This window comes from Lycorma delicatula, chromosome 3 (assembly GCF_047948215.1).
Source record: "Lycorma delicatula isolate Av1 chromosome 3, ASM4794821v1, whole genome shotgun sequence".
NCBI classification, from domain to species: Eukaryota; Metazoa; Arthropoda; class Insecta; order Hemiptera; family Fulgoridae; genus Lycorma; species Lycorma delicatula.
The window spans coordinates 29,078,609-29,101,394 of NC_134457.1; the positions used below are offsets into that span (position 1 = coordinate 29,078,609).

Consider the following 22,786-nt stretch of genomic DNA (forward strand, 5'->3'; position numbering starts at 1 on the left):
AATATACCCTAAAAAGCTCCAATAAGACATACACCTTTTTTTAACTAAATATTTTAAAACCGGGTAGATGTAGTCCCTAACAGACTAAACAATACATTCAAAATGATTTAACGCATGAGACACACATTTTTTAAATTTATTTACATCAGTCATTTACTAATTTGATTTTATTTTCAATTCCTATTTATTTTAATATTATTTAATATTAAATAAATAAATATTTATTCTGATCGTTACACTATTATATCACGTCGATATAAGATAAATTATAGATAAAAAAAAATTATAAGATAAAAATAGATTAGTTTAAAATCCATATAATTAATTATTTAAATATTAACTCATGGAATAATGTTGAAGAAAATTCGTAAAAAATAAAAATTATCAAACAACAATTCACATTTCAGATGTCGCTATTAGAAAATATTTTAAGCACACATTTATGTATAGATGCAGATAAATCTTTCTTTCTTTTTTAATTTTTCTAATTAAATTATTTAATAATTCATAATCTACATATTGCAATAACAATCATTTGTTGTAAATACCAGTAAAATATTCCTGATCAGATAACTAATTTTAATTTGTTTAATGTTAAAAAAAATATTCTAAATAGATTTAAATACTAATATAAATAAAGATTTTTCGTCAATACTGTATTATATAAAATTTAATAAATCCTAGATATAATCCAGTCAACGGGGGAAAAAGATCGATTTTTGAAAAAAATTAGTAGAATTTAGGGAAGTACATGGGGTTGTGGATTATGTTAAGTATAATTTGTTTATATTTAACTGGACTTCAACAAGATGGGGCCACATGTTACAAGGAAAAAGCAACAATGAACCTTTTCAGAAATTTCTTTGGTGAAAGAGTAATATCGACAAATTTATGGCCAGCTAGGTCACCTGATCTTTCTCCTGCAGATTTGTTTCTCTGTGAGTATGTAAAAGGTTGTGTATTCAAAAATAATCCACATACCATTGAAAAACTGAAAGCCAACATAACTCAACAATTACTTGAAATTGAAAGAGGTACACTTCAAAAGGTTAAACGGAATATGAAAAATAGGGTAATAGCGTGCACTGATGAAAAGTGTACACTTTCAACATTGTAAAAAAATTTTATCTCAACATTATTTATCACAAATAATTGTAATATTTATAACTAATCGCATTAAATATATAACACATTATTTTTATGTAAGTTGCGTTTTAAAACAAACACCCGATATTATAATACAAAACACTATTACACATTCCGAAATTTAGTAGTTTTAAATAAAAAAAACTATTGATATCTTGAAGTCAATAATCTTTTTTTGCTTGTAGAATTAATTCACCAAAAAAGCTTTAAAGGCTTCTACGTGGAAGTATGGAAATGGAATTTTGTAACGCATGTAAAACGCCATGCCTAACCGAAATTCGAACCCGGAACCTACGGAGAAAAGGCCGAGACGCTACCACTCCGCCATGGAGTTACTATAGATTATTGTTCCTATCGATATATTCATTTACATTTCATTACAAATTCCCCGGAACCTACGGAGAAAAGGCCGAGACGCTACCACTCCGCCATGGAGTTACTATAGATTAATGTTCCTATCGATATATTCATTTAAATTTCATTACAAATTCCCCACCAACACTAGTTAAAAAATAAAAATCAATCAAATTATTTACTATCATTTCACTAAAAATATTATATTTAATATACAGAAATAAAATTTTCGCTTTTATTTCAATAACTTATGCAAGTTATTTTTAGATTTATTGTAAAACAAAAATAGTTAGAACAAAAAAAAAGATACATATATAACAATAATTTTTTTAAATTTAGACTACTCTATACTGTTTTATACTACACGAATTTTCTGTAGTCAAAATACAATTTTTATTATTTTTTTATGCTTCAGCTTTTATATTATCCGTTAATATTTTAATAGACAAAATTTTTTTAGAACGAATGCTAGGCAGCCCAAGAATGCGGATTCTCGACTACAAACATTTTAACAGCAACAAAAAAAGACATACATACAAATACACGCGCGCGCGTACAACAACCAACTAAACAGACCACTGTTTCTATGATAAATCAATTACTCCACCACCACCAAGACAGAATTATATTTATAAATTCACTAATTAAACATACATTCACCGATTGCACGTAGAATGAACATAAAAAAACAAACAGTAAGAAAAAGTTAAATTGCCATAATAATAGAGAAATTGAAATAAAATTCATTTACATGAATTATCCGCCTGATTCTTTTTCTTCGGAAAAATATACAAACGGTTTAATGGGAAATAAGTCCATTCTAACAGAAATCTTTCAGTAAGTCTTACCAGCGTTAACAAGACTCCAAGAGCGTTCAACAATTTCCTTAATTTATTACCAGCAGTTAACTTCAATCACTCGGGTAATGTTTGCTTTATTATCAGCACTAACTCACAGATGTGGTAATTAATATTTTCACAAAAATCTATCCGATCAATATATATATATATTTATAATAAGTTGTCTAAAAATTAGTGAGACTTTTGCGCATGAGATAGCGTTAGTGTCCAAAATCTCAGGATATATGAGTCAGGCCACAGGGTTGGTCAAGTGGTCAACTCGTCGATCGTAAATCAGTTGATTTCGAAATAAAGAGTTCTTAGGTTCAAATCCTGGTATCGTGGATACCAGTGTTCTTTGGTGGATGTGTTTCAATTAACCACACATCTCAGAAATGGTCGACCTGAGACTGTACAAGACACTTCATTTAGATTCAAACATACCATCCTCATTCATCCTCTGAAGCAATACCTTACGGTGGTTCCAGAGACTAAACAGAAAAAGAAGTGAGGGTGTACGAGTCGCAAAGGATGATACCGAACGTAATTTTACAGGTGGCTGTTGAAGCTAGCAAATGCGCAAAAAGAGTTGGAATTCTTACACTACACTGTCGACATTTAGCGATTGCACCTAGGAATTCAAAAGAAACGGCCTGAACTGTTCAACAGAAAGGGTGTTGTATACCACGCTGACAACGCCAGACCGTACACATCTTTAACGACCCTTCATAAATTGAGAGAACTTGACTGGGAGGTTTAGTATATCCCCACCGTATAGATCGTACCTGGTACCGTCAGACTATTCTTTGTTTCGGTCTCTACAGAACTCCGTGAACGGTGTTAAGTTAGTTTCAAAGGGACCTGTTAAAACCACATGTTACAATTCTTTGACCAAAAACCACATAATTTCTATAACAGAAATTGTATAACAGAGGCAGTAAGTCGTAAAAAGAATCCGTATGTGGACTCATAATGTTACTTTCCAATAACCATAAATCCATTGTCAATTTTGGTCAGACTCAATACTTTACCTGATATATATATGAATATTAACTGTAATATATTTAAGTGTATTTTCCTCTTGATTGGATAGAATTAAATATAATAAAAAGAAATATTTTACTAAAAAATATTATCTTTATTAATTGCTTGGGTTAATCAATCAACTATATAAATAAATTCTTTTTTATTTGTAAACATTTTTTTTAAAGTGAAAGGATCAAATATCACAATGGTTCAATACTTCTGTAAAGAGATTACGAGAGTAGAAATCCTTACAATATTTCAAATTAACCCCCTTCTTGAACCCAATTAATCAGATAATATCAGTTAACTGAATTATTACCAGTTAATATTATTAAATTTATCTTTCTTAAAATAGAATTTTATTAAACCTACATATGAATAACTCTTCACCATCCACGATGAAAAAATCTATTGTAACACAAATGCGTCAACAAAACAAATCATATCAAATATTTGACCAATTATACTGTATTATACTGTAAAATTAATTACCGAGAATAATACATTTAAAAGTAACAAATTTCTTTTACATTTGTTTCAGATATTCAAGTCGGAAAAAAGAACAAGAAACTAAGACAATGGATTGCAGCAATTATAGGTATTTAAAAAAATAATAATTTATTAAAAGATAAAAAATATTACTAACAACAAAACTTTTAAAAACTTCATGTAAAACTTCATGAGAGTTCAGGTTAAAATATTACATCATAAATACAATATAAATTTTAATTATATATACTTATACATAAAATACAAATAAATGTATTAGCGTTAAAAATATATATTAGTAATGTAAAAACTTATAAAAACAGATAAGATAAACAAATAAGATTATAATTTATAAAAAGTAACACCATTTTACGGTCAACATATTACACCAACTTAAACGGTACTTAACATTAATAAACCGATAACAAAAGTTAAAACTTATCATGCTGATATGATAATTGTCAAACAATTTGATAAACGTAGAAAAAATTAAGAGACAATAATTTTATTAAATTATAATAATAAATATAAAAAATAGGTAAAAACAATGAAAAATTTGTAATTTTATTTTAATAAATTGACATGCGTAAAAAAACAGAAAGTTTTTACCACAGGCTGCTTGAGGCTGAAAAGATATGCCTCATAATGATATACTGTTACATCATAATTTAAATTAACTACATTACCTCTATTTTATACCCGATGGAAGTCGAAGTCAACCTACCTTTAACAGTAAGAAATCAGTTTGCTTTTCATGTAGACACAACTTAATAGAAAAAAACCAGGTATACGCGTACTATAAATGCGTATTTAAAGAAGTAAAAAAAAACTACTGAAAATTTCTGCATTTGATAGACTTTTTAGCTTCACTTCAAACATTCCAATAATTTTTTCCATGTGAAAAAAACGATAAAATTACGACCAGCAGTATATAAATTTGTACTATGTGAAAAAAGTTGTGTGTGTGTGTTGTGTAAGGTGTAATTTGTCGTGGTAGGCACAGCTGGCAATTTATGCCGCGCATGCGCGGGTGATTGTGGCGGAACGAGCCAGTCATATTAGCCAGTGCAGCAAAAGACAGTCGAGTAGCAACAATGGCTGAGATTCGCTTATCGTTTGTTGAACGCAAGACTGTACTAAAGTGGTACTGGAAGTACGAGAACATTCACGAGGTACAACGGCAGTGGCGTTGAGAGAGAGTTTGGAACAAGGAAAGATCCGGCCGACCACGAGCAAGTCCGGCGTCCAGTTCAGCGGTGTTAACCCACCGGTTGGTTTAGTGGTGAACCCGTCTTCCCAAATCAGTTGATTTGGAAGTCGACAGTTCTAGCGTTCAAGTCCTACAAAAGTCAGTTATTTTTACACGGATTTGAATACTAGATCGTGGATACCGGTGTTCTTTGGTGGTTGGATTTCAATTAACCATACATTTCAGGAATGGTCAAACTGAGACTGTACAAGACTACACTTCATTTACACTCATACATATCATCCTCATTCATCCTCCGAAGTATTATCTAAACGGTAATTACCGGAGGCTAAACAGGAAAAAGAAAGTTCTGCGGTATTGCAACATTTCACCCGATCACCGCAAAAATCAGTGAACCAGGGAGCGCGCGAAAGTGAAGTGAGCCGGTCAAGTATAAGACGCATTCTTAAGAGTGCAAAGTAAAGTGTACATTCCAAGACTGCTGCACGCGATGATTAAGGACGACCCAGATTGGACGATGAAGTACTGTGAATGGTTTTAGTACATGGTTGACGAGGATGAGGAATTTTCAGGTAGTTTGTGTGGACTGAAGAGATGTAATTGAAACTTAACGGTACTGTGAACCGCCACAATTGTGTTTACTGGGCTCCTGAAAATCCTCACGCTCAAATGGAAAGATCAGTGAATCTACCGAGGGTTGCTTTATGGCGTGGTCTAACAATGCGGGGTTTGATTGGCTGATTGGTCTCTTCTTCTTCGAGGGTACCGTAACTGGTGAGGCGTATCTTGATATGCTTCATACAAGGATTTTGCCTGCCATCCAAAACCTGTATGGTGATGAACTTTTTTACGTGCAACATAACGGAGCCTCGTCTCACTACCATCAGGATTTTAGGTTCTACCTCGACAAAACTCCACCCGGACTGTGGGTAGGCCGAAGAGATGTTGTTGAGTACCCACTTCGGTCTCCTGATTTGACACCTCTTGACTTCTACCTCTGGGGTATCGTCAAGAATATCGTGTATCCACAAAAACCAGCAACAATCGAAGAGCTGCGTGGAAAAATTGTAGAGCCCACGTGCTGCCAATAAATCAGATATACCAACAGCCGTAGTCCGGTGTGCAGTTCGGTGTCATGGGATTTGTTTAGAAACTGCTGTGGTCATTTCGAACACATACCATAACCCTTTCTCAGTCACGTCAAGTCAAATTTGTCACGAGATATGGACTAGCCAACAGTGAGTACAGTTTTTTGGAGCCCTCTATACACACCTCTGATAATGATTAATATCAAATAGTACAATGACGACTAACATCATTGGTTTCTGTTTACATTAAACAAGTACTCTTCTGACAAATGTGGTAATGTACTGTTTTTTATTAAAATTTGAATTTTTATAACTTTTCTTTGTTTTATTCAACTTATCTTAAACCATTTTGTTCAGACCTAAATTTTCTATGTGTTTTGTTTAATTATGTGCTTATTACCCATTTAACAAAGATATTGTACGTCAAACAAAAAAAAAAAGGGTTTTTACCCAAATTTATTGGTTTTACCCTAGATTTCGACATTTCAGGTCAATAACCATAAAAAATCACTAATCGTGCCCGTTACTTAACATCCTATAAATTTCAGTACTACCTCATTTCACCGGGGTAGCTGAAATCCGAGCGTAATTGTTCACTAAGCGTAACCCTCAAATGAAGCATTTTAGGACTTATGTTTATATGAACTTTTTCCATTGTTTTCACGAGTAGAGTAGCTTATGAAAGTATCAGAAGAACTTCGTTCTACACTCCGTATTTGTGAGAGTAAATATGACTATAAATTAGATAATTAATTTTTTACATCATGTACATATAAGTTATTAAAAACAAAGAAAAAGACAAGGACAACTCATACATAAATAAACGTTTTTATTACTGCACATTAATTAATTAAATTAGACTAATTTATTGGTTTTATTTTAAACTTAAAATAAATCGTTAGGTTTAATGATTAATTTTCCATTTGTTTTGTAAACTTGATGCTTTTAATGATTTCCTTTTTTTAAGCTATTAATTTTCTTATTATCTTAAAAAATATATATATAATAAAATCTAAATATATATATATATATATATATATATATATATGAAATTGAAACATAATTTAAAGTATTGCAACCAGTATAAAAAAAATTATATAATTAATAACTGTTACAGTAATTGATACAATTTAATTTACCTAATTTAAATGTACATACAATCAAAAAGAAGTGAAAAACGTTCGTTTCAAATTCTTAAAATCAAAATGTTACTGATTTAATAATAATATACATTTTAAATGTACGCGTCGTACGGAAATTATTAGATTACAGTTAGTCACTTACAAAATAAATTTGAAAATTAAAATTATAATAAAAGAAAAAAACAGTAATAACTAAATACAGAGTGGAACAAATTTTGGTTAAGTCTAGCACCAAAACTATATGAAATTAGGGAAAATGTGTTTAAAAAATAATTCGTTTCATACAACAGACGAGATCAAAGAACAGGAATAAGGATTGGGCACACAAGATTCATCTAGATCGTTCGTCAAACTTTTTTGCCCACCGCTGACACTGAGAATCAAACATTTTCTAGCACCCCCCACAATTTTTAAACTTACAATCTGTTAAAAATAATAATTGCAATTGCAGTTTTTAAGATTCGCTCTTCGCCAATAATTTCAATTTTTGTTTTTAAGCGTGGCATATGCTACTTCTGAGTTGAAACTTAACCCACCGGGTTGGTCTAGTGGTTAACGCGTCTTCCCAAATCAGCTGATTTGGAAGTCGAAAGTTACAGCGTTCAAGTCCTAGTAAAGCCAGATATTTTTACATGGATTTGAATACTAGATCGTGGATATCGGTGTTCTTTGGTGGTTGGGTTTCAATTAACCACACATCTCAGGAATGGTCGAACTGAGAATGTACAAGACTAACACTTCATTTACACTCATACATATCATCCTCATTCATCCTCTGAAGAATTATCTAAAACGGTAGTTACCGGAGGCTAAACAGGAAAAAGAAGAGTTGAAACTTACATTTTAAATTTGAGCAATTAAAACGTATATTTAATGATATTTGGAAATATTTTTATTAAAATTGTCTCAAAAAAAAAATAAATAAAACTGTGTCTATATAGTTATATAACAACAATAGTAATAGTATATTCACTTGATTTTGGATTAAGCTGAGAGCGGGTGATAATGTTGCAGTCTCAATCTTTAAAGATTTCAATACCTCGGCACAAAATTAACAAAAACCAAAAACTACAAAGTTACGTTAAAGACCTCACAATTTGTCATTTAATCTATATCAAAACTCTTTTAATTTCCATGTTAATTTGTATCAATACGGTGCTTAGATCGGAAGATATGCAGCATTAAAGACAAACGTGATCTTATTTCTTTAAAATGAAATATTTCGGTTCAGAAAAATTGTAGAGACATACAAAAAAAGAAAAGAAATTACAGCTGAAGTCTTAACCTTTTAAACGATTTTAATGCAGTTTACTGAAAAAACTTCGTTTTCCCCCATGCGCTCGATCAAACACGAAGAAAAACTTTCAATTTTTAAAACTTTTCTTCTCACAGATTTTTTTTTAATTTAATGGTTTTTGAAATCTGAAGTACACTCTCAAAAAGTAGAGTATTCAAGCTTTATTATTTTTTTTATTCGTCTCTCTAAGCCTCTTTGTTGCAAAGTTAAAGCAGTTTGAATACAATCATTTTTTATCATAAAATGTAGGTGTCCCTTTAATTTTTTGTACTAGTGTAGTAAGTATATTCATTTTTAATTTGAAATAACAGAAAAACAAAATTTTTGTCTTTTTTTTAATCAGCCATCGCCTTCCTTGACCGCCTGAACGGCCCTAATTTTCTAAAGGCCTTCTACCGTCCCCTTGAAGGCCTCCAGCGCCCACAATGGGGCGTTATCGTCTAGTTTGAGAACGATCTAGATACATCTAGCCCATCTACTTGTATCTCCTCGATCTTATAGTGAGATGTGTAATGTCGAATAAACCATCTCCTAGACTGATTTAAAATTCACTGCTTGTTGTCAACAATTAAACTTAAGCTAAAGTATGGAGAACATGCTCAGGCGAGAGGATGACATCAAGACGATGTTAACTGTTTTATATTACTGGTATTATAATATTATAGTTAATTTAACAAATTTATAATATGCGTAACGGTCAATGTTGAATATTGCTTAAACAGTGGTGTTCTAATGTTCAATTATTAGTTATTTGTAAACAATTTTTTTTTAACTCTAAGTGGACAATGACTGTAATTGTTGCGCGACCAAAAATAAGGAATGAAAAAATATAGTTATTGGTTTTTCTTTTAATTACGTAAATATTTATTAAAAATGTTGATCGCATGTTATATTTGTAAGTATTTATATAAAAAAAAAATTGTAACTTATTCATTTGATGTATCTTTTGATATTATTTAAAATTAAAAACTAACATTTTTTTAATATTTATTTCAGCAACTATGGCGTTATTCATGATGGGTATGACGCTCGGATGGTCTTCTCCCGTCATAGAAAAACTTCAACAACCAGACTCGAAGATATTTTTAACAGACGAAGAAATATCATGGACAGCATCGATATTATATTTAGGAAGTATGGCAAGTCCGCTTCCAACAGGTTTATTGATGGATCATTTTGGACGCAAAGCAGCATTATATTTCACCGCATTAGAAGCATTATTATCATGGATAATATTATTAACAGCGAATTCAGCTACTGGAATATATATCGCTAGATTTCTTGGAGGAATGGTCGGAGGAAGCAGTTATACAGTCGCACCGATTTATTTATGTGAAATAGCTGAACCGGAAGTCCGTGGTGCTCTCAACAGTATATTTACACTTCTAGCTTACTTCGGCATTATGTTCGAATATTCCATCGCCCCCAACGTTTCATACACGATGCTTAATTTATTATCGGCACTCGTACCGTTGTTCGTTTCAATATTAGTGTACTTTATACCTGAATCTCCGTATTTTTATATGATGAAAGAAAAGAGAGAATCGGCGTCGAAATCGTTGGCTTGGCTAAGATGTACGACTGCAACATCCGATGTGGAAACCGAATTGAACTGCATCGCAAAATCAGTATCCGAAGATATGAAAAATAAAAAGAGCGTGTTCGATTTATTTCGGACAGCCGGAAATCGACGAGCGCTAATGATGACCGAAGCTTTAGCGATATTTCAACGATTGTCAGGTATCAGTGTAATAATGGCATACGCGGCATCTGCAGCTCCATCTTCATGGGTTATAACAAACGATCAATGCGCGATGTTAATATGTTTAACGTGGATCATTTTTGGGTTTTGGTCGACCGGTTTAGTCGACCGTCTAGGAAGAAAACGACTGATGGTGATATCATGCGCCGGTTGCGGTATCGCGATGGGTTCATTCGGTACCATAAATTATCTTGAAAACAACACAAACATTGATGTGTCATCGTTTAATTGGCTTCCGTTTGTTATACTTATAATTTATTCGGCTTTCTTTTCCGTAGGATTAGGTTGCGTTCCGAATGTGATACAGGGAGAAGTATTTTCAGCGAATACCAAAGGAACCGCATCCGGATTAACTTCTATGATAATAGCGTTAACATCATTTACGACTAACAAACTATATCAACCGATAGGAGCTACGGTCGGGTATCATGTTAACTATTTGATATACACGATTTCCTGTATTTTCGGGGTATATTTTGGATTATTTTTATTAATAGAAACAAAAGGTAAAACTTTACAACAAATTCAAGTAGAATTATCTCAAGGTAATCAAAAATTAAAAAACCCAATTACATTACCAAATACATAAAAAAATAAAAATTAACTATAAGTTTATGTGATAACTTTTAACAAATCTGCTTAAAATTTATTATAAATTAATTAAATTTTAAGAAGTGCAACAAAATGAATTTAAATATAACTTACGAACATATTCCATTAGTAATAATAATTAACAGGTTAGATTATAAATTTATTAAAATAAATTTAAAAAAATAATTTTATTTATTAAAAAGAAAAAATATATATATCCGCACTAAAGTTAATCATTTCGATTATTATACCTGCTGTTTGTATTCTAAATTTGCAGCTAAGATAAAAAAACCGTACATAAGCGATAAAATGTGATAAAAATTCTAAAATTTATATCAAAGTCACCAATATTTTTACAAAAAATAAAACCATCAACTACAAAGTGATTGAGGATAACCGTCCAACCAAATCGGCATAAAAACTGTACAAAACATTTTCATGGCTGGACCATGAATGAAAAAGGCTGGTCGTTCTAGTTCTTGAAATTATATAAAAATTTGTATTGTAAATAATATTTTTATTTTAATCGTTTTCTTTAAAAAAATAAGACCTTTTAAAATATACACTAATTACTATAATACAGGGTGTCAATTATATAAAAAAATTCTAGAATTTTTTTAAAAACATTAACAGTGTTATGACAATACAATAATACGTTTTTACCAAGCGTTATTGATCTGAAGTGCTAAGAACTAAAATTATTTTCAAAAGAATAACTATTAAATGTTAAAGAAGAACATAAAAATCATTATTTGTTTTAGTTAATACCGTGAATATAAAAGTAGATGATGCAGAAACATAGGAAAATATGTTTAAAAAAAATTAAATTAAATTGGATTTAAAAAAAATTATCTTCACTGCATTAAAATGTATCCAAATAAAACCACAATGAAATTGTAAACCGTACATTAAGAGTCTCGCAAATATCATTTCTTCCGCTCAAAAAACAAACATTTTTGTATTATAAAAAAAAACTGTTTTTAACAAAACGATACCGATATCGAAAAAGATAAGACACTACATTTGTATTATCAAAATCTGTTATTATCAAAAGATGTACATGTTAAATATATATAATAGACAACAGATATACAATAATAGATGATAAAAAATGTTTAAGCGTTCAATAAAAAAAAAGGAAATATTTTTTATAAAACTCTACCGACTGGATTTCATTTATTAAACAACGAATAATCATAAGAATTGTATTATTTCTGTAAATATGATATGTAAATGAAATCGGGCCGGTAAGAGTTTTGTAACAATTTTTTCTTTTTTTGCTTATTATATAGAACGCTTAAGTATTGTTTATTATCTATTATTGTATATTTATTGTCTATTACATATATTTAACATGTAATTTTTTTAAACAAAATTCTAAATTAATAGAGTTTGATAATACAAATTTACTGTCTTATCTTTTTTTTTATATTAGTATCGGTTTGTTAAAAACAGTTTTATTTATATTACAGAAATTTTTGTTTTTTGTGCGGAAGAAATGATATCTGCGAGACTCTTACCGTACGGTTTACAGTTTCATTGTAATTTTTTTTGGATATCACTACGTTTTGCTAGATTATTCTTTTATTTTTTTATGAATTATTGATTGTTATCTTATTGATTTATTATTAAAATTTATTACCTTTCTAGAACAAACAAATTGAATGTCACGGCCAATTTTTTTTTGTTGATAGTCATATCATTCGCTTAATACCACAGTTTACTATTTTTAATAAAACAAGTATAACCTTTACAAATCGAAAATATGTGATGTATTATTGAACTTATTTATTTGTAAGTGTAACCCTCGATTTTTATCATAAAATTCGATTTTACCAATCGAATTTATTTCTGTTTTATTTATTCCTTTTTAAAAAAAGACTAGTATAATCTCTTGTAAACTAATATTTTTATTTTTTTGTAATCAAGTGATGTTAATTAAAAAACTTGTTTCATCTTCAGTACTTTCATTTACGTAACAGTATTTACTATTAAAACAAGTTGTAGTATATTTTCTTTTAAATTTTATTTTTTTCAAGTACATTATCAAGTTTTTGTACGGTACCTACAACTAATCAAGTTATGCTATCTAGCGGCGCGATTCGTAAACTTATGTTAAAAAAATTATGTATTCGATTCCCGCGGTCCATCAAATGAAAAAAAAACCTTATCTAACAAAATTCAAGGTATTTTTAAAAGTATTCTTTATTACAAATCTAACTGAAGTCAAATATATGTTTTCACGCTTATTTTTATTCCCCATTTTCACTTCACTTTTAGATTCGGTCATGTTTAGAAGTGTAAACGTAGTTCGTTGACTTCGTCGCCTCTTACCGACGAATTTCTAACGAACTTCGTAATTTTACATACTTAATTTACTTAACTAATGTTCGGTTTTTTGTTTTTCTTTTATTTAAATATGTTACTGAAATTTTTTCATAAAATTTTAATTTCACATTTACGTTCCCAGATACGAAAGACAATTTTTCACATTCCAAAAATATTTTCTTCTCTTAAATATTAAACAATAATTTAACATGAAATAAATCATACAGATTATTTATTGATCCATCTGAAGAAATCTAATTAATGAAATAATACATAGCTACGAAATAAAAATAATTTTGTTTTGAAATTTAAGTAAAAACTTTTACTTACTTGAAAAGTTTTATAAAATTTCTTTTTAATTTTTTTGCAAAAAATTAGAAATTCCAACCAAGTAACCATGTTTAATATTATCTAATAATATTTAACGAATTTTTAAGACTAAAAAATTAAATATTATTAAACAATTTTTAGGTATGAACACTAAAAATATATTGTGGAAAAATTAAAGTTTCATACAATAATTCAGGTGATACTAAAATCATAATATAATAACAATAAAAGTAATTTAATACTGTCTCGTAAAAAAATAAATAAACAAAAATTATCGAATACTTGAAAACAAGACAAATTTCGAACAATTCTGATAATAAGCAGAATTTGTTTAAAATTTTTATTTATTATAATAAAAAGTTGTCATTCCAAATTTTGTGAAAAAGATTCAAATTTGTAATGATATTCACTATAATGAGAAAATTATAATTCACAGGCTATGAAATGTAGTCAAGGTAATAATAATAATAGTAATGACTATAAAACAAGTTGTAACGAGTGAGACAGTTGCATTTATTGCATTAATAATTCATTATATTATTTATGTTGTTTATATAAAAAATAAACGTTATTATAATTGAACATATCTTGTATAAGGTGATGTTAGTACAGTACAATATTGATAAAATTTGTATTTTAATTATTAATGAAACCTAAATATAAATAAATGTTTTAATTTATGCAAATTTACGAAAAAACACCAACTGACAATGAAATGCACTGGAAAATTAATCAATGTCCAAGGATCATTGATTTATATGGAGAAATTGTCCAAAGACAATTTTAATACGCAACAAGGAATAACTTTAAAAAAAAACTTGAATGAATACAAATAAAAAATAGGTGAATTATAAATGATATTAAAAAATTTGTGGCATTGAATAAGAACTGTATGCAAGATAAAAAATAAACCAAACAACGATTGAAAAACACCGACATTTAACTGCATTGATTTCAGATTGTATAAAAATTACATTGGAGTAAGAAATTTAATAAATATATTATTCATATAAATTTTAATTTCTTTTTGTCTTCAGTCATTTGGCTGGTTTTATGCAACTCTCCAAGATTCCCTATCTAGTGTCAGTCGTTTCATTTCGGTTTAACCCCTACATCCTACATTCCTAACAATTTGTTTTACATATTCCAAACGTTGCCTGCCTGAACAATTTTTCCATCTACCTCTCCCTCCAATATTAAAGCGACATTTTCCAGGATATTTTAATACGTCTATCTAGAAAAGTCTATCTCTTCTTTTAACTACATTTTTCCAAATGCTTCTTTCTTCATCAATTTGCCGCAACACTTCTTATTTGTCACTTTATCTATTCATCTGATTTTTAACATTCTCCTATAGCACCGCATTTCAAAAACTTCTAATATTTACTTCTCAGGTACTCCGATCGTTTTTAAGTTTTACTTCCATATAAAGCTACCCTCAAAATATATACTTTTAAAATTGTTTTCCTGACGTTTAACTAATTTTTAATGTAAGCAAATTATATTTCTGACTGAAAGCTCGTTTAGCTAGTGCTATTCGGTAATTTATATCGTTCCTGCTTCGTCCATCTTTAGTAATTGTACTTTCCAAATAACAAAATTCTTCTACTTCCATAATATTTTCTCTTCCTATTTTTATATTCAGTTGCCCATCTATATTATTTCTACAACATTTCATTACTTTCGTTTTGTTTGTTTTCATGAAATAGGGAACATCCTTATTGGACTCCCTTTCTTATTACGGCTTCTTTCTTTTGTTCTTCGATTATTACTGTTGCAGTTCGGTTCCAGCAAATATTAGCAACTATTCCTCTACCTCTATGCTTGAACCCTACATATTTTTAAATGCTGAGCATTTTATTCCAGTCTAAGTTATCAAATGCCCTTTTTAAGTCTATAAATGCTATGAGTGTTGGTTTGTTTTTCTTTAATCTTTTTGCTACTATTAATATGAGCGCTAAACTTGCTTCTCTTGTTGCAATACTTTTTCTGAAACCAAATTGGTCTTCACCTAACACTTCTTCCACGGTCCTCTCAATTCTTCTGTAAAGATTGCTAGTTAAAATTTTTGATGCGTGAGTAGTTAAGCCAATAGATTTAAATATGACTGCTTAATTTTATTGTTTTTTAGTAACATTGTTTGTCTAAATTCAAAACTGTTCTTTAATTTTTTTATATTAATTATTCAAATCTATATGGCTAAAAGAAATGTAAACAATTCTAGTCGGAGAATTTATCCCCAATTATAATAAATGTTTCAATGCGCTTTCAAGTTTCTGTATTAAAACTGATACACGAAAGGGGGATGTTTTACATACTGCAAACAAACTCATAAATTTTACAAATAAAACCTTACTATAAAGTAATAGTACATTTTCAATAGTATATATTAACATTCATTCAAGTACTATATCAGATTTCCTAATCAGATTTTCATGTTTCATGCTTGTGTACATGCTTTTACGTACCCCCTTGTTTTCATGTGTATCTCTTCATGTAGTTTTTTTAACAATTGAAGATATTAAGACACTTTTAAAGTAATAAATCTTGAAAGCGGTATCCTTAATACAGAATGGAAGCTGTGTGAACAAATATTAATATTATGTTATGTAAGATTCATTTATGTTAAATTAAACAGTTTTTAACAAATGATTGGTTAAGGAAAACCCAAAAATTAGATTAATACTTAAGTATAAAAAGACTGATTACACAGTAGACTTCTGGTAGCAAAATGTGTTTAGGTAAATTAATTAATTAAATCCGGAGGAAATGAGGTACTCATTTGCATTTGGCTTTATTCCCCGAAATAAGAATGTTCATTTCATATTTAATTGAAAATACTACATTTTTTTTCATTCCAATTATGTACGTTACGCCAATGGGATATATAGAACGTACGAATGATTACGAATCTTTTCATTCCCGCTTCAATGCGTCTTTTAACTTAATTCTCCTCCCACTGTATGTCTTTGTAAAAGAATTGAAATCTTTTCAAACGGATGATTATATAAAAATGAATAGGTGACACCATCGAAATAAAAAAAAAAAAATCAATAGCTAATTTTCTTCAGTACAGTTTAAAGGTAAGCTATATATACTTGATATATTTTCAGTGCAATTTACCTGAAGTCAATGCAACTAAATAATGCCCAAAACAATTCGTAGAAAAGAACTGATTAATATAATAAAGGGAACAACATATTTTCTTGATCTAGATTTTAAATTTTAATAATTCAATAAATTATTGAAATAAGAAATATAAAAAATTTAATAGCGTACGAATAACTTATTGTATAACGTATTGGAGTATCTACTTACGTTACATAATTAAAAACAGATAAAATTAAGAATAATGATATTATTCATAAGTTTTGTAAAAAATAAAATACCTATAGAAGCCTAAATAACATGAAAGAACCACTAGAATTTTTTATACTTTGCGAAAAGGAGAAACTGCAATAGAATATAAAATTAAACCTGCCAATATATGTTATTGATAAACCCGATAAAATTTTTCTGATTGTTAATTTCAATAAACCGAAAATAATTATGTAATATTTTTTTTATAATTTTTATTGAATTGTTTACCGTTTTAATGTTTTTCATATGTGTTCATATTTTTGTACATTCGGTACTCTCATGTTATTTGATAATTCCTTTAAATAATTTTTTGTAAAATAAGTAAATTATTAAATACTATAATATAATTTTAAATCATTTCTTGTACAAAAATCTTGATGGATACAATTCATAAAAACGTTACATGAAGAAAGGTAAAGATAACTAATAAAAAAGATGTAAATATGTGAATGCATTATATATTTAATTAAATTCCAATAAACTTTTTGTGTGAAATTCATAACAACGATCTCATAATATAAATATAAAATTAAAAATTGTAGAACTTATACACAAATATACGGTTTTAATTTTTAACTTTTATTATTTACTGTATTTGTAATTATAATTTTAAGAATTAGACATTAATTTTCTTTCTTTTTTTTTTTAATAACATGCTTTATTTTTATATTTTGAAAAAAGCTGGACTTTAATTAAGCTGTCTGAATTTGATAAAAGCAAATAAAATATTACCAAAGTAAAAAGGTTTTTCCTATCAAACGTTTAATTTAATAAACATGCTCCGATACATCCATCTATTTTGTCAAAAATTGATGATTTCTTTAACCTTTTGTTTTTTCTGCCTGTGTAGCTTTCCATGAGAACAAATGAAGGACATGTAAGTATGTAATTTATTTCAATCAGAAAGGGCATATCTTATCCTAAAAGCCGCTTCTGCTTCTTTAACCTATAATTACAGTTTTGTCCTTAGAAAGACGCATAAACTGTTTCCGACTCAGTTGTTGTCTGATTTTATTGATAAAAAACCCAAGTTCACGACCTAAAGACGTAACATGCAGTAAACACACAGTACAAATAAAACGGTTTCTAAACTATATTTAGACATGTCATGTCTAGTTAGAAAACTCGAGAATTCTGAGATATAATTCACTACAATATTTCTTGGAATCATCAATAAGACAAATTCAATTACGAGTTTGGTCCTCCATCGTTTAATTATATATATATATATTTTTTTTGTTTTTATATATATAGAAAAAGAGAGAGGGGGAGAGAGAGGGAGGGAGGTGGGGAGTGAGAGAGAGCGGTGGGGAGAGAGAGAGAGAGAGAGAGAGAGAGAGAGAGAGAGAGAGAGGGGTAAACTAACTAACGATAGAAGATGATAAACCAAAAATCTTGTTTAACTCTTTAATTGACTTTGTAAAATATTGTTATATGAAATAAACACAGCCACAGCATTACGTAAAAATGATTCGGTAAAATATAAATACATCGGAGTTTCAGATTTGATTCTTTTCTTTTTTCCTGTTTAGCCTCCGGTAATTACCGTTCAGATAATAATTCAGAGGATGAATGAGGACGATATGTATGAATGTAAATGAAGTGTAGTCTTGCACAGTCTCAGTCAACCATTCCTGAGATGTGTATTTAATTGAAACCCAACACCACAAAAAGAACATCGGTATCCACGATCTGGTATTCAAATCCGTGTAAAAATAACTAACTTTACTAGGACTTGAACGCAGGAACTCTCGACTTCCAAATCAGCTGATTTGGAAAGACGCGTTCACCACTAGACCAACCCGGTGGGTTTCAGGTTTGATTCAGAAAACCCTTCAAATTTTTTCATCAATTAAATGCAGGCTTGAAATGCAGCTATTGGAGAGTCACCTCTTAAGCTGCTACTTCTACTACTAGCGCCACTATTGATTATATATGTTACTAATCTCGTTTATTGCTGTTAGTTGTAAACTTTTCATACTTCAACGCAGTTCTGTTTGTTTTTTAAATGTTTTATTCGATCGAGAAAAGGGTTGCAATAGTGTAAGCTTATGTGCGTTCTCGATCCTTTTAAAAACCGCATCATATATTCGCGGAACGACTTTCTGAATGCCAGTATCCTAGCAAAGAAAAGCATACACGATTTGGTTAAAAATGGCGTACAAGGAAATAGATTTCAAACGCGAAACGAAACAGAGAATTAGAATTCCAGAGATTATAGCCGATATTTAAAGAAAATTTTCCGCCGATCCGAAAAAATCAATACGTAAATTATCATAACAAAATGATATAAAATACGCATCTTCCCTTAAGATTATCAATGTTTTAAATTTGAAATCAAATCTTGTGACAACTGTGCAACAACTTAAGAGAATAGAAACATCAAAACGTCTTAATTACTCAAATATGATTCTCAAAAACTAGATAAACCATTACTGTATTTCATGTCAGATACGGCACGATTTCATCTATCTGCGTGTGTTAATTTACACAACATTAGATATAAGATGACTAACCCACCGGGTTGGTCTAGTGGTGAACGCGTCTTCCCAAATCAGCTGATTTGAAAGTCGAGAGTTTCAGCGTTCAAGTCCTAGTAAAGCCAGTTATTTTTACGCGGACTTGAATACTAGATCGTGGATATCGGTGTTCTTTGGTGGTTGGGTTTCAATTAACCACACATCTCAGAAATGGTCGAACTGAGAATGTACAAGACTACACCTTCATTCACACTCATGCATATCATCCTCATTCATCCTCTTAAGTATTATCTGAACGGTAGTTACCGGAGGCTAAACAGGAAAAAGAAAAAAAGATATAAGATGACTGGAAATGCTCACCAGGTATTTGAACATTCACTTCAAGCTGAAAAAAATCATATTATGGTATTTTTTCTGGTAATCTTATATCGAGGTCAATATTTTTAACTGTCAGCAGAGAGCGGTAACTTTCGTGTTCCCCAGATATGTCCAGTTTCGATTTTATCCTTAGGGTTTTATAAGGGATAGGATTTATGAATCAAATCCCCACATTATCGATGAACTAAGGGGAACATTCAACAAGAAATCGATGGAACTAACAACAACGTTTTGTATTAGATAACTTTCAATACGATCTCGAGCTGAGTAGGGCGTTCACTTCGAACTTTTTTTGTAAAAATGTGGTAAAAGCTTGTAAACGTTTGCTAATGTAAATACAAGATTTAATTTACGCTTTCATTTTTTTATTTCATTCATAAAATTTTATATGTCGCAACTATGTTAGCCTGTAGTGGTTCAGTTTTAAGTTACTTTACCTTGTAATATACAGGCTTGAAACTTTTATAGTGGGTTACTAAGGTACATGAAAGATATTATAGATGCTATGTAAATCAATACGATCTGCATGCACATTCTCAAGAAGAAACTCTAATAATTTTGTTCTTACATTCCGTTAATACACACAGTATTGTGTAACTTGTAAATAATAATATATTGAAAATTACGTAAATTATATACAATATCTGTATATTATATATTTCTGTAATTATAATAGCTGTATGTTGGGCTAATGGAGAACATTATATATGCAAAGTTCAATTACGCCCCAGTCATAATCACAATCATTACTTCATGCATTTAATTAGTCAAAAGTTTTGCTACGTAAAACAAAATATATCATAATGAATTATTAATTATATTGAATAATGAAAACAACTTAGTGTATTAAATTTTTCTGTAATAAGAAATTGTTTTTACGAAACTCATGTTATCTACTTAACAGATTAACATCCGGAAACAGGAAAGGATAAAAATTGCATTAGAGTCATTGGATATTCCCTTCATATTTTCCACATGATGTTTCAGTTTCCGGTATTCTTAATTCAAAAACATTGAAATAAGTTATAAAAATCCTACATTCACTTTCCTATTTTATATAGTACAAGAGCTTGAAAATAAAATAATTTTCTAAGTAAATCTGTGATATAATACACACAAGTTAGCTTACATATATGTCAACTACACACCATTTTTAAATTGTAAAGTTCATAAGAATACGAGTTAACTAGATTGTTTTACGAGTAAAATCTGAAATTTCTAAAACATTAAAATCTATTTATGAGAAAATCATGGAAATTATGATTTCTTTAACGTTAATATATATTTAAAAAAAATTAAACTAGTTAAAACAATAAATGAAAAATAATACACTAATTTAAGGCTCAATAACGAGTAATTTATACTTATAGAAATATAATTAAATAGTGCCAATGGAATTCTAACATGAGATTTAAAATGTTGATTTCCAAATGAGGATGTCATCCTCATCATCAAGAGGATAAATGTGAGGATATAATGAAGTAAAATGAATAATATTACAAAAACTTTTCAAAATTCTTAAAAACTTGCTTTATACTTTTTAGCCATATTTTAATCAAATTATTATGATACACTACATGAGTTTAATCAGTAGGGTAGGGTCATTTGGATTTCAAAACATAACATCATATATTGAAATTTCTAATATATTTATAAAACATCAAACAAATTTTCAATCTAACATTTACTATAGAAAGTAATGAAATAGGGAAGTTTTTGCATAGTGAAGTTTTTATTTCATTTAATTAATTAACTATCATACTTTTCGATAAACGTTTATGTGTATTTTTATAAAAGATTTCTCAGTCGATTTTTCAAACGGCTATCGGATTTGTCATCTGTGAGCCCAAAAACCCCTCATAGCCGTTTTTACACCCGTACCCTTAATCTCCATCCTTAATTTTAATTTACCCCCGGACGGGGGATGTTTGCAAAAGTAATGGTGGAATATAATATTGTCACCCTACCTTAGTAGCTGTACAAAAGTTCATCAGTAGGCAATGTCAGGAAGTATGCTAAATTATTACACCTGCACTCTTAATTTCCACCCTTAATTTACCTCTGTACGGCGGAGGGAAGTATTCAAAATAATGGTGGAATATTGTATTGTCACCCGACCTTAATAACTGTGCAAAATATCATCAATAGGCAATGTCAGGAAGTATGTTAAATTAAGGATGCAAGATTTGAGGACAAACATGAAAAAAAAACATTAAGAGTTAAAGAAAAGCAATTTTTTTTTGTCTTCAGTCATTTGACTGGTTTGCTGCAGCTCTCCAAGATTCACTATCCAGTGCTAGTCGTTTCATTTCGGTATACCCCCTACATCCTACATCCTTAACAATTTGTTATACATATTCCAAACGTAGCCTGCCTACACAATTTTTTCCTTCTACCTGTCCCTCCAATATTAAAGCGACTATTCCAGGATGCCTTAGTATGTGGCCTATAAGTGTGTCCCTTCGTTTAGCTATATTTTTCCAAATGCTTCTTTCTTAATCTACTTGCCGCAACACCTCTTATTTGTCACTTTATCCACCCATCTGATTTTTAACATTCTCCTATAGCACCGCATTTCAAAAGCTTCTAATCTTTTCTTCTCAGATACTCCGATCGTCCACGTTTCACTTCCATATAAAGCGACACTCCAAACATACAGTTTCAAAAATCTTTTCCTGACATTTAAATTAATTTTTGATGTAAACAAATTATATTTCTTACTGAAGGCTCGTTTCGCCTGTGCTATTCGGCATTTTATATACCGCTCCTGCTTTGTCCATCTTTAGTAATTCTACTTCCGAAACAACAAAATTCTTCTACCTCCATAATCTTTTCTCCTCCTATTTTCACATTCAGTTGTCCATTTTGTTATTTCTATTATATTTCATTACTTTCGTTTTGTTCTTGTTTATTTTCACGCGGTAGTTCTTGCGTAGGACTTTATCCATGCCATTCATTGTTTCTTC

The 22,786-nt window shown here is 29.7% G+C and overlaps 1 protein-coding gene across 1 annotated transcript in view; it reads left to right on the forward strand.

Moving 5' to 3' along the window:
- The window catches only part of LOC142320830 (uncharacterized), a 214,989-nt gene that overhangs the window by 142,774 nt on the left and 49,429 nt on the right, over positions 1-22,786 (forward strand). Inside the window, exons 3-4 of the mRNA XM_075358806.1 lie at positions 3,907-3,963; positions 9,588-10,936. Of these exons, the coding sequence (XP_075214921.1) occupies positions 3,907-3,963; positions 9,588-10,936 (1,406 nt within the window). The remainder of the gene's footprint in view (positions 1-3,906; positions 3,964-9,587; positions 10,937-22,786) is intronic.